We start from the raw sequence: 13104 nt of genomic DNA, 5'->3' as shown, positions 1-13104 counted from the left end.
GTCTTGTTAAAGATGGTTTGTTTCCTCGTCTGCTTGTGAATTTTCATTATGAACTCAGGTTTACTGCAACATCATAAGGCTAAGGTTTGATTTTTTTTCTTTACCAAGAGTCAAGATCTAGGCAATTTTCTTTACCAAGTTCCTTCTAAGACCAATTCATCCTTACAGTCTAGAATTTGTAAACATCTTCATCTGACATTTTTTGTGTGCTTTAGACTATGTTTCCTGTCTTTTACATGTAGTCTGTCAATTCTGAAATTCTAGACTGTAAGATCCAAAGATGCCCCCAGAACAGCTCCTTGCTACAGTGATTTCTTTTACCACTCTGGATTCATGCCTTCTCATTGTTTTCCCCTCTGTTATTTATCCTATTTATTTACCAATTCACTTATACTGATTTTTATCATTATTTTATTGTGGTGTAATTTACATATAATAAAATGCATAAATTTTAGTGTACAGCTTGATGACTTAAAAAAAAAGTATACGTGTGTACTTACCATCAAGATCAGCACAGGGAATTTCCAGCCCAACCCATATCCATTTTTGTCTTTCATGTCCTTTCTTAGAATATTTTGTACAATACTTATTCTGTCATATTCCCATAATTAAATTAATTTTTAATTTTCATTTAAAGAAAAATGTATATCCTCTATAGTGTTAATATCTGCGTTTTTACAAAATTTTAAAAAATATCTTAATTTCACTGTTCAGTTCAATCGCTCAGTCTGTTTGACTCTTTGTGACCCCATGGACTGCAGCATGTCAGGCCTCCCTGTCCTTCACCAACTCCCAGAGTTTACTCAAACTCATGTCCATTGAGTCAGTGATGCCTTCCAACTATCTCATCCTCTGTTGTTCCCTTTTCCTCCCACTTTCAATCTTTCCCAGCATCAGGGTCTTTTCCAATGAGTCGGTTCTTCACATTAGGTGGCCAAGTATTGGAGTTTCAGCTTCAACATCAGTCCTTCCAATGAATATTCAGGACTGATTTCCTTTACGATGGACTGGTTGGATCTCCTTGCAGTCCAAGGGACTTTCAAAAGTCTTCTCCAATACCACAGTTCAAAAGCATCAATTCTTCGGTGCCCAGCTTTCTTTATAGTCTCACTCTCACATCCACACATGACTACTGGAAAAGCCATAGCTTTGACCAGATGGACCTTTGTTGGCGAAGTAATGTCTCTGCTTTTTAATATGCTGTCTAGGTTGGTCATAACTTTCCTTCCAAGGAGCAATTGTCTTTTAATTTCATGGCTGCAATCACCATCTGCAGTGATTTTGGAGCCCCCCCCCCAAAAAAAAGTCTGTCCCTGTTTCCATTGTTTCCCTGTCTATTTGCCATGAAGTGATGGGACTGGATGCCATGATCTTAGTTTTCTGAATGTTGAGTTTTAAGCCAACTTTTTCACTCTCTTCTTTCACTTTCATCAAGAGACACTTTAGTTCTTCACTTTCTGCCATAAGGGTGATGTTATCTACATATCTGAGGTTACTGATATTTCTTCTGGAAATCTTGATCCAAGCTTGTGCTTCCTCCAGCCCAGCATTTCTCATGATGTACTCTGCATATAAGTTAAATAAGCAGGGTGATAATATACAGCCTTGACGTACTCCTTTTCCTATTGGAACCAGTCTGTTGTTCCATGTCCAGTTCTAAGTGTTACATACAGATTTCTGTATACAGATTCTGAATACCAGACCACCTGACCTGAGTACCTATTTCTCAGGAGGCAGGTCAGGTGGTCTGGTATTCCCATCTCTTGAAGAATTTTCCACAGTTTGTTATGATCCACATAGTGAAAGGCTTTAGCATTGTCAATTAAGCAGATGTAGATGATTTTCTGCAACTCTCTTGCTTTTTCAATGATCCAATGCATGTTGGCAATTTGATCTCTGGTTCCTCTCCCTTTTCTAAATCCAGCTTGAACATCTGAAAGTTCACAGTTAACATACTGTTGAAGCCTGGCTTGGAGCATTTTGAGCATTACTTTGCTAGCGTATGAGATGAGTACAATTGCGCAGTGCAGTTGTTTGAGCATTCTTTGACATTGCCTTTCTTTGGGAATGGAATGAAAACTGACCTTTTCCAATCCTGTGGCCACTGCTGAGTTTTCCAAATTTGCTGGCATGTTGAGTGCAGCACTTTCACAGCATCATCTTTTAGGATTTGAAATGACTCAACTGGAATTCCATCACCTCCATTAGCTTTGTTCCTAGAAATGCTTCCTAAGGCCCACTTGACTTTGCATTTCAGGTTGCCTCCCTAGGTGAGTGATCTCATCATTGTTATCTGGGTTATGAAGCTCTTTTTTGTGTAGTTCTGTGTATTCTTGCCATCGCTTCTTAATGTCTTCTGCTTCTGTTCAGTTCAGTTCAATTCAGTCACTCAGTTGTGTCTGACTCTTTGTGATCCCATGAACCGCATCATGCCAGGCCTCCCTGTCCATCACCAACTCCCGGAGTTTACCCAAGCTCTGCTCCTGTTAGGTCCATACAATTTCTGCCGTTTATTGTACCCACCTTTGCATGAAATGTTTCCTTGGAAATGTTTCCTTGGAACATTTCCTTGGAAATGTTTCCTTTGCATGAAATGTTTTCCTTCTAATTTACCTGAAGAGATCTCTAGTCTTTCCCATTCTACAGTTTTCCTCTATTTCTTTGCATTGATCACTGAGGAAGGCTTTCTTATCTCTCCTTGCTATTCTTTGGAATTCTGCATTCAAATGCATATATCTTCCCTTTTATCCTTTGCCTTTTACTTTTCTTATTTACACAGCTATTTGTAAGGCCTCCTGAGACAACCATTTTGCCTTTTTGCATTTCTTTTTCTTGGGGTTGGGTCTTGATCCCTGCCTCCTGCACAATGTCAGGAACCTTTGTCCATAGTTCTTCAGGCACTCTGTCTATCAGATCTAATCCCTTGAATCTCTTTGTCACTTCCACTTTATAATCATAAGGGATTAGATTTAGGTCATGGAGAAGGCAATGGCAACCCATTCCAGTACTCTTGCCTGGGAAATCCCATGGACAGAGGATCCTGGTAGGCTACAGTCTATGGGGTCACGAAGAGTCAGACACTACTGAGCGACTTCACTTTCACTTTTCACTTTCATGCACTGGAGACGGAAATGGCAACCCACTCCAATATTCTTGCCTGGAGAATCCCAGGGATGGGAGCCTGAAGGGCTGCCATCTATGGGTCACACAGAGTTGGACATGACCCACGTGACTTAGCAGCAGCAGCAGATTTAGGTCATACCTGAATGGTCTAGTGTTTTTTCCTACTTTCTTCAATTTAAGTCTGAAATTTACAATAAGGGGTTAATGATCTAAGCCACAGTCTGTCCTGATCTTGTTTTTGCTGACTGTATAGAGCTTCTCCATCTTTGGCTGCAAAGTTATAATCACTCTGATTTCGGTATTAACCATCTGGTGATGTCCATGTGTAGAATCTTCTCTTGTGTTGCTGGAAGAGGGTGTTTGCTCTGACCAGTGTGTTCTCTTGGCAAAAGTCTGTTAACCTTTGCCCTGCTTAATTCTGTACTCCAAATTTGCCTGTTACTCCAGGTATCTCTTGACTTCCTACCTTTGCTTTCCAGTCCCCTATAATGAAAAGGATATGTTTTTTGGGTATTAGTTTTAGAAGGTCTTGTAGGTCTACCTAGAACCGTTCAACTTCAGCTTCTTCAGCATTACTGATCAGGGCATAGACTTGGATTACTGTGATATTGAAGGTTCGCCTTGGAAACAAACAGAGATCATTCTGTCATTTTTGAGATTGCATCTAGGTACTGCCTTTCAGACTCTTTTTTGACTATGATGGCTACTCTATTTTTTCTAAGGGATTCCTGCCCACAGTAGTAGATATAATGGTCAACTGAGTTAAATTCACCCACTACAGTCCATTTTAGTTTGCTGATTCCTAGAATGTCGATGTTCAATCTTGCCATCTCCTGCATGACCATTTCCAATTTGCCTTGATTCATGGACCTAACATTCCAGGTTACTATGCAATATTGCTCTTTACAGCTCCAGACTTTACTTCCATTACCAGTCACATCCACAAATGGGTGTTATTTTTGCTTTGCCTCTGTCTCTTCATTCTTCCTGGAGTTATTTCTCCACTGATTTCCAGTAGCATTTTGGGCACCTACTGACCTGGGGAGTTCATCTTTCAATGTCCTATCTTTTTGCCTTTTCATACTGTTCATGGGATTCTCAAAGCAAAAATACTGAAGTGGTTTGCCATTCCCTTCTCCAGTGTACCACGTTTTGTCAGAACTCTCCACCATGACCCTACATGGCATGGCTTATAGTTTCATTGAGTTAGACAAGACTGTGGTCCATGTGATCAGATTGGTTAGTTTTCTGTGACTGTGGTTTTCTGTCTGTCTGCCCTCTGATGGAGGAGAATAAGAGGCTTATGGAAGCTTCCTGATGACAGAGACTGACTGAGGGGGAAACTGGGTCTTGTTCTGATGGGCAGGGCCATGCTCAGTAAATCTTTAATTCAATTTTCTGTTGGTGGGTGGGGCTGTCAGGTCATGGTATTAATTTCACTACAAAGGTTTTAAAGAAAGCTTATATGCTCTGAAAGCCCAAGGGTAGAAATTGTTAGCTATTTTATATATAATGTATATAATTTCTTAATTGAAAGCATATTATTTTTATGCAGCTTGAAGGAACAGGAAAATTTTCATAAAATGCATACATAAAATGCATGAAAATATTAACTAATTGTATTTCAATGATTATTGATATTCTCAAGAAGATAAAGAATATTCAATTGATTTCACTTACTCTAAAAGGATGTAGTATAAGGTGACCATATTCTCTTTCCTAAAATTATGTTTAACATAGTATGTGGAAGCCAAATAAACACTAATCTCTACAGAAAAGATTAAACAAATGAAACTGACCTTCATTTCACCATATGCTAATCAAACGTGCCCTTAAATATAAGAGTGTAATTCCATAAACCAAAATGCCACTGAGCAAAGGCTCCCTATCATCTCCTATAGCTACCTTCAAGGTCCACAAATGATAGCTGCAAACCATCTAGCAAGCAATGGGCCATGCACTCTGCCTGAGAGCAGAGCAGACCTCCTGGCCCCTTTATGAGAGGAGATACCCTGGTCTTTTTCTGAGAGAAGTCACACAGTTCTTGTCACAGGGGAGACACTGTGGATACTGTCTGAGGAAAGATGACAGGTCTCTTTCTGAGGGGAGATGACCTGGTCTCTGTCATAGGGGAGACCCCCAGGTTTCTGTCTGAAAAGAGGCCCTCCCTCTGTCTAGGGGAGAGCCCCAGTCTTTATATGATAGAAGTCTCCCTGGTGTCTGTCTGAGGGGAGACACTCTAGTCCCTTTCTGAGAGGAGACACCCTGGTCCCTTTCTGAGAAGAGACACCCTGATCTCTGTCACAGGGGAGACAGACACCCTGAGCACTGGCTGAGGGGGGCACACAGGTCTCTGGCTGAGGGGAAGCATCTTGAACTTTCTCTGAAAGAAATTGTCCTGGTCATTTTCTGTCTGGGATGCCATGGTCCTTATCTAGAGGGAGATGCTCTGGTCTCTGTCTGAAGGGAAAGCCCTAGTCTGTGAGGGAAGTTGCTGGGGCCCCTTTCTGAGGGGAGATGCCCTGGTCCTTGTCTGAGGGCAGACACTCTGGTCCCTTTCTAAGAGGGGACCACAGGTCTCTGTCTGAGGGGAGAAACCTTTTTCTTGGAGGGGAAATGCCCTAGTCTTTTTGTGAGTTACCTTGATCTCTTTTGGTGAGGAGATGCTCTGTTTCCTCTGAGAGGAGATGCCTGTCTCTGTTCAAGGTCAGATGCCCTGGTTCATTTCAGAGGGAAGACGTCCTGCTCTCTGTTTGAGGATAGCTGCCTTTTTCCTTGTCTGAGAGGAGACTCCCTGGTCCCTGAGAATGGACACCTTGCTGTCTGTATGGGAAAATGCTCTGGTGCCTTTCTGAGGAGAGACACCCTGGTCTTTTTCTGAGAAGAGTTGTCCTGGTCTCTGCCTGAGAGGAGAAGCCATGGTCCTTGTCTGAGGGGAGACACTTTGGTCTCTGTCTGAAGGTAGAGCTCTGGTCTTTTTCTGAATGAAATCCCTCTGGTTTCTGTCAAGGGGAGACACTCTGATCTTTTTATGAGAGGAGGACCCTGGTCTCTGTCTCTGGGGAAATGCTCTAGTTTCTGGGTTTTATTTTGTTTTCTTTCGGATTTATTTGTTTATTATTGTCAGCATGGGGTCTTCATTGCTGTGCTTGGGCTTTCTCTAGTTGCCATGAGCAGGGACTACTCTCTGTTGTAGTACGTGGGCTTCTCATTGTGGTGACATCTTCTCTTGTTGCAGAGCACCAGCTGTAGGTCACAGGCTTCAGTCGTTGCAGCTTGAGGGCTCTAGAGTGCAGGCTCAGTAGTGTGGTACCCAGGCTTATTTCCTTAGCATCTGGGATCTTCCCGGACCAGGGATCGAACCTATGACTCCTGCGTTAGCAGACAGCTTCTTAACCACTAGACCAGCAGGGAAGCCCTAGTTCTTTTCTGAGGGGAGACACTCTGATGTCTTTCTGAAGGGAGTTGCCCTGGTCTTTTTTCTGAAAGAAATCACCCTGGTTTCTGTCTGAGAGGAGATGCTCTAATATTTTTCTAAGGAGAGGTGCCTTGAATCTTGTTTGAGAGAAGACTGGTCCTCTCTTCTGGTTACCACGTGATCCTTGTCTCAGATCTCTGAGACAGATCAGATCTGCTCTGATCTCTGTCTGAGCAAAGACGACCCAGTCTGCGTTTGAATGGAGACACCCTGGTGTCTGTCTGAGGGGAGACACCCTGGACAGGATTTTTGAGGTGATTTGACCCTGATCTCCTTCTCCTATTGATTTAAACTTACTATTTTTATATCAGAGCTTAGCATTAATTCCTGTGTTTGTGATTTTTCTTCTCTTGTGCTGTTGTTTGTGCTAAAGATTTTGATATTTTTTTCTCTTAAGGCACTCCGAGTCATGGGGAGAATAATGCGCGAGTGTTGGTATGCCAACGGGGCAGCACGACTAACTGCTCTTCGGATTAAGAAGACTATATCTCAACTTTGTGTCAAAGAAGACTGCAAAGCCTGTTGATGAAAATCATGTTAAAAAGAAATAATCTCACAACTTTCTTTCTCATTTTCCCTTTTTATGTGAATTTTTTGCCTTTGTTTTGTCCTTGTTTTGTTCTACCTCAAAGATAATGCAGTGCAGTATTTAAGTGCCCAAAGGCACCATGAAAAAATAACTAAAGTAAGTGTGGGCTGGAGTTGATGTCATCTACTCCCCATGTTGTCTTTAATTTTATTTTGAAAAGGAACACATCAGCTCATCTTTTTATTTAAGGAACATATTACAAATGTGTAAAATAAGCTATATAAAGTAATAAAAGTTATTAAGGTTTTATTTTACTTGAATCAGGATCACATGAATGAATAGAAAAAGATATAAAAGCCCAGTTTTTTTTCCCCCAAGATGAAAACTTTTCATTAAAAATGTGAACTGGAACATATTATATTTAAACAAAACGTTAATTATATAATCTATGTTTTTCTCTATTTTTTTTTTTAAAAGTTAAACAGTGCTCTGACGTTTAGGATACAAAATACGTAAAAGTAGAACTGCTTGATCGGAAGATGGAAGTGAGATCAGATCACTTACTTGGTTTCTCCTTCCCTGTCCTCCTACTCTTCATAATGCACAACCACAGCAGCCCCTGAGGCAAACAATCTGAAAGTCACTAAGATTGTTACTTTCTTCTATTTTCACATGAGAGCCCTGACATTTTGAATCATTGAGAAATGTCCCAAAGTGACACAGCTAGTGATAGAGCTGGCGTTAGATCCAAATCTTGTGATAATCCACATGGTAGGTTTAGCTAGCTTCCTACTTTCCCTTTAATTCCTATAGCATTTCTTCTCCCTGTGGAGAAGCAACGTCTTTCATGATATTTGTGGTTTAGTCAAACAGAAGGCAAATTATCTTGCAGAATCGTAATGGACCTGGATGAACTCTCAGGACAATATCCACTGACATTTTCCTCATGGAAATTCCATAGTAAACCTATTTGTTAAACAGTTTTAATGCTTTCTGAATACTTCCAGAGATTAATCAGTCATAAAAATCCATTGTCAGAGATGTTTTTAAGGCATTTCAGAGGTCCCTACTACCTTTGTACATATACATTTAGAAAGAGGACAAGAGAGGAAGAGGTTACTAGGAGATATTTTGAGGAAAAATTAAGAAAACTCTTAAATGAAGTGTAATAACCAAACCCAACTAAGGATTATCAGTAACTGTAAAGGATATTCTCTTGTCCTTTCAAAATGAGCAATGAGTGTGGAAGAATGCTCATGATAATTTTGCTTCTACTTCCTGTAGAGACAGAAGTGAAACATTCTGAATAATACATGGAACATTAAATATTTTTTTCAAATCTATAATTCTGCTTTGGCAAAGGAAGACTTAACATGGTGCAATGTTAAATCTTCTAAAACATTGTTCAGAGTGTTTTTATTCTTCTAAAACATTGTTTCCTAAACTCTGTTCGTTAGAATGCTCTTCTGAGATGATCAAAGACCAAAAGTATTCTTTGATAGACCTTAGAAAGTGATACTGCATATTAGCATATTATGTGCTTTGTGGAGTCTAGCAGTAAAAAATGTTACTTGAATTTCTTTAAACTGGATTTCCCAAATTCTTTGACCAATGGCACTCTTTTTATATAAAACAGGGGAAACCTTTTATTAGCCTACATTTTAGTTTCTACAAAGCATGGCTTGGGTAACAGTGTTCTAAAGGATATACCTATGTAGAGCACAGTCTAGTAATTACACTTCATTCTACTATGAAAATATGTTACTGAGCCCATCTTCATTTGACTAGGATGAGATATCAAAGGCAAGAATCTGACAGCTCTGGTTTGCATATACTTTCACTCTCATTCATGCAGTTATCCATTCATTAAAGCATATCTTCCTTGCCACAACTTTGGGTCCAATAAGGAAATTAAAAAATGGATAGGTTCTGTTCTCAGGGATTTTGAAGTCTAATTTGGGAATCAGAACAGGGGTGTGGGTGTTTGGGGGAAGTAAATTGGCAAATAAATATGATACAAATTAGGGTGTCTCAAATTCTGTGTGATGGTGGTTTTCAAAAACAAATCCCAATTTGCAGCGCATTTAGAAAGTATCTTTATTTAGTTATTCCAGACAATCTAAATTATGTAATCAATTTTTAAAAGTACATATGGGAAGGGATTCTAAAAAGAGCTTATGTGAAGGGGTAATCTTGCTTGTACTTGTTACTTTAATTTCTCATAGATTGTTTCTGCATATATGAGAATGAAATTATTTATGTACTATGACTGTATTACTTTCAAACAAGAATAATATTTTCTCTTTTATTCATGTATGTTGGGTGAATATACTTACTTAATTTTAAGAGATGATTTAAAATCCCCATTTTCCTTGACATTATGTTTTATAATCTATTTGAAAGTGTCCATAATTCCATAATTTTATTGATTCAACTTTCACTCTAGAGAAATCTGTACATTTTGAGATATTTTTCTTGTTTTTGTGTTGGTTAACTGTACCTCCTAACTGAATAGTCTTATATTTAAATTTCCAAAATATATTTTTAAAGAAAAGGGGTAGGTTAACAAAAATGATAAGGACCTTAACTCTCAGAATGATTATAAATAGGAAATGCTTACAAAATAGGATATAGCTTAGAGTATTAGGCAAATTTATTGTATATAACCTATGCTGTTAAACTTTATATTATTTCTTTTTGATAGAGTCTTACCGTGTAATATTTATTTCTTTTGAATTTTGTTACAAGCAAAAAAATATTCTTCTTAGACTCAGAGTGTCAGTGTTCTTTTCTCCTTTCAAATATTTTGGCTTTGGGTGTAATGTGAAGCTTGGGAAAATGCTATTTATGAAATTTCAGTACTGTATAAAGTGATGATGGAATTTATATGCAGCATCACTTCCTTAAAGTAAGGGAAACATCATTTGTTGTCAATATTTCAGCATGAACTTGTTGCCTTATAAGCTAAGCATTTAAGGATGTAATTGGTACAGATTCTGTTGTGTGCTTTATTCTGTCTAAAATATTTGGCATGTCACATCTAGAATTCTTAATTCATATTCTGACTTGAAAGTTAAGTGAAACATGACTGTGTCGGGCACTATTTTAGGTATGGCACTTGCTTCTCATCTTTATACTTTCAATTAACTTTGCATTTTAAATTTCCATGATTATATGAAAATAGCAACCTGATTCTAGTGTCTGAAGACTTCAAAATCAGCTTTGATTTTAAAATGGCAATCTACAATAGATTCACTAGGTTAGATGTCCCGTAAACATTTATTATTTGTAATACTTTGACCTTAGTAGGATTATTAAATAAAACAAAACTACTTCTACTATCCTGAAATTTTGCCACCATTTGACTTACTGGGGCAGAGAAAACTCAGGGTTATCTTAGAATTTATGCAAAAGTACTGGAGAAGTCCATGGACAGAGGAGCCTGGTGGGCTACAGTCCATGGGGTTGCAGAGTCGAACATGACTGAGCGACTTACACTCGCACTGGCGCTAGAGCTCCAGGGAAACTACTAGCAAATCATCTGAAGGCAGGAAACCCATGTTTGCCATTATGCAAAGTTCAACTTGAAAACACTTAACAAGGAATAGTTTCTGGTTAATTATTTAAAATAAATTTGGAAATATAATTCATTTAAATAAATTTAAAGTATGGATATTTTATTTCCCATAAGGAAATCAAGAAGGAAACAATAGCAAATGAGTGAAGTTAATGTCAGTTGATGTTTTCAATAATTGTTCTTTTAGATGAATTTACAACTGCAGCATTTTAAGTTATTTGGAAATGTTTAAGAATTAGTTTCTTAAGATGGTGTCATTGTGGTTTTCAAAGAGTTTATAAATATTTTTTCTTTTGTGAAACATACTACTTCTATATTTGATAATATTTTGTGTTAATTACCTCCATAAGCTACTACATGGACTTGATGTGTTATTTAGTAAAGACAGTAATCCCTTTGTTCCTGAGAGTTACTTCTAGACCGAAAAAAATGTCATTTGGAATACAAAAATTTCATTGCAATGTTATATAGAATTTCTGTAGTATAGAAAATTTTCAGTGTTTTAATGCAGATTTTTAGTTATTTGACTTTCTTTTCTCCCTCTAGCTTTTCTTTTTTATTTCATTATTTTTCACCTTCTTTTAAAATATTCTCCCTCACTGTCTCCCCAAATTATCTTTACTCGCTAATTAAAAAGAAAGACTAGTTACTATGGAACTTAATCATGCTACTATTTAGCCTTCTAATGAAGGGAGAATCCCTTAGTGATCTAAATTATTTTAGAGGTGTCAGACAAAATTGAAACCCAGTATTTGGGAATTGCAAAGGATATAAGAGATTTTATAATTCAATTCCCATATTTTGTAGATGAAGAAAACAAAGATCAGAGATTAAACAACTGCTAGTTATTAGCAGAACTAATATGAGAACCCAGTGGTGATACCTACCACAGTGCCCTGCCATATCCAACATTTACTAATTAAGAAATAATTAGCATCCATCTTTACCTACCTTGAATGTAAACTAATGAACGTGAAAATGATCAAATCTTACTTCTCTTGATTTCTGCTAAAACAGTTTGCTCACTTATGATGAGATTAGTGAGAAAAACCAAAGTAAGCTAAGGAAGAAATGTAAAATAGTTGTCAAGCTAGGTAGGTAGCCATTGGAGTGCTGAGTAAAATTTAGGAATCGTGAGAATATAGAATTTCTTCTTGCAAATAGTGATAGGAGATGCTTCATGGCTCTTCTTGTCTCCTTTCTATAGTGATTGTTTTTTCTCTGCATACATTGGAGCAGGAGTGAAAAATGATTTGTTAAATGTGGGACCATGTCTAGTAGCACATTATCTTACTTCTTTCTTTTCTTAGTTTCTCATTAGCTCATCCTCATTCTTTCAGTGCATTAAAAAATATCTTTGCTGGATTTCATCAATTCCAATCACTGTTCATTTAGTATTCTAGCTCCTGTCCAGATCGCTACACACTAAACCTCCTAACAAGACTTTAATTTCCCATATCCAAATACGAGAACTTTCATCTAAGGCCTTCTCTGGCAATTTTTCATTTGGCACTGTGAAGAATGTATTTGTTAATGGCAGAGAAGACTTTCTTTTAAATTTTAAAAACACTAGCAGTCTAGTTAAATTTTAGCTTTTAGTTAATATACAAGAAATGTCTACTTTTGCCTTAATGATAAATTCCACTTAAGAGATGGTGGTGTGGACAGAGAATGTGAAATATATGTCCCATAATGTGATTGCTAAATTTCTTTCTGCTATACTTCATACTATTGCTTTATTTTGCTTTGACCATCTTTTAAAATTAAGCCATTATGCCATATGGTTTGGAATATAATATTATTTTGAAATTAAGTAGTAATCCCCATTGAAAAATCCCTCTTAATATAACTTCCAAGATACTTTTTAATTCAGTCATAGATTAATACAATTGGGAGAGTATGAGCTCTATCTCATCCTAGATTTTAATATTTTAAAATATGATTATATTTTCTTATCATTGGTCAGTGTTTTTTTCCAAGAAGTTTTTCTCTCCATATCTAACTGTTTTAACTAATAGATTTTTACCCGGAGTAGAGCAACCTGAGTATTAGCATAGCCACTAAGAATCTGATTGCATTAAGGAAATTAGCCCCACATTGAGTGTCTGCAAAATCCAGCTGTGCATATACTTTGCATGAGTCGTCTTATTTGAGGGGTAGGTAGGAGTTGAACTCCAACCTGCAATTGTCTCTTCAACTCAGAAATATTTTTATATTTTGCAGAAACATACCGTATTAGCTTATATATCTTCAGAAATGGGCCTGCTTATACATCTTCAGAAAATGAAAACCAAAATTTCAAAATGGTTTCTTACATCTGTAAATTGAACAGAGAACTTGGAAAAAAATAATACTTAAAATTTTCATGCTACATCCCCAAGAGAGCAAGAGAGATTG

The 13104-nt window shown here is 37.5% G+C and overlaps 1 protein-coding gene across 1 annotated transcript in view; it reads left to right on the top strand.

Moving 5' to 3' along the window:
• Positions 1-7497, top strand: part of ACVR1C (activin A receptor type 1C) — a 78994-nt gene extending 71497 nt beyond the window's left edge. The window contains exon 9 of the mRNA XM_065927865.1: positions 6999-7497. Within this exon, the coding sequence (XP_065783937.1) occupies positions 6999-7127 (129 nt within the window). The 3' untranslated portion in view covers positions 7128-7497. The remainder of the gene's footprint in view (positions 1-6998) is intronic.
• The last annotated feature ends 5607 nt before the right edge of the window (positions 7498-13104 follow it).

The sequence above is a fragment of the Muntiacus reevesi genome, chromosome 3 (genome assembly GCF_963930625.1).
Source record: "Muntiacus reevesi chromosome 3, mMunRee1.1, whole genome shotgun sequence".
In the NCBI taxonomy this organism is placed as follows: domain Eukaryota; kingdom Metazoa; phylum Chordata; class Mammalia; order Artiodactyla; family Cervidae; genus Muntiacus; species Muntiacus reevesi.
The sequence above is the reverse complement of the archived record's forward strand: the minus strand, read 5'-3'. Positions and strand labels throughout refer to the sequence as shown.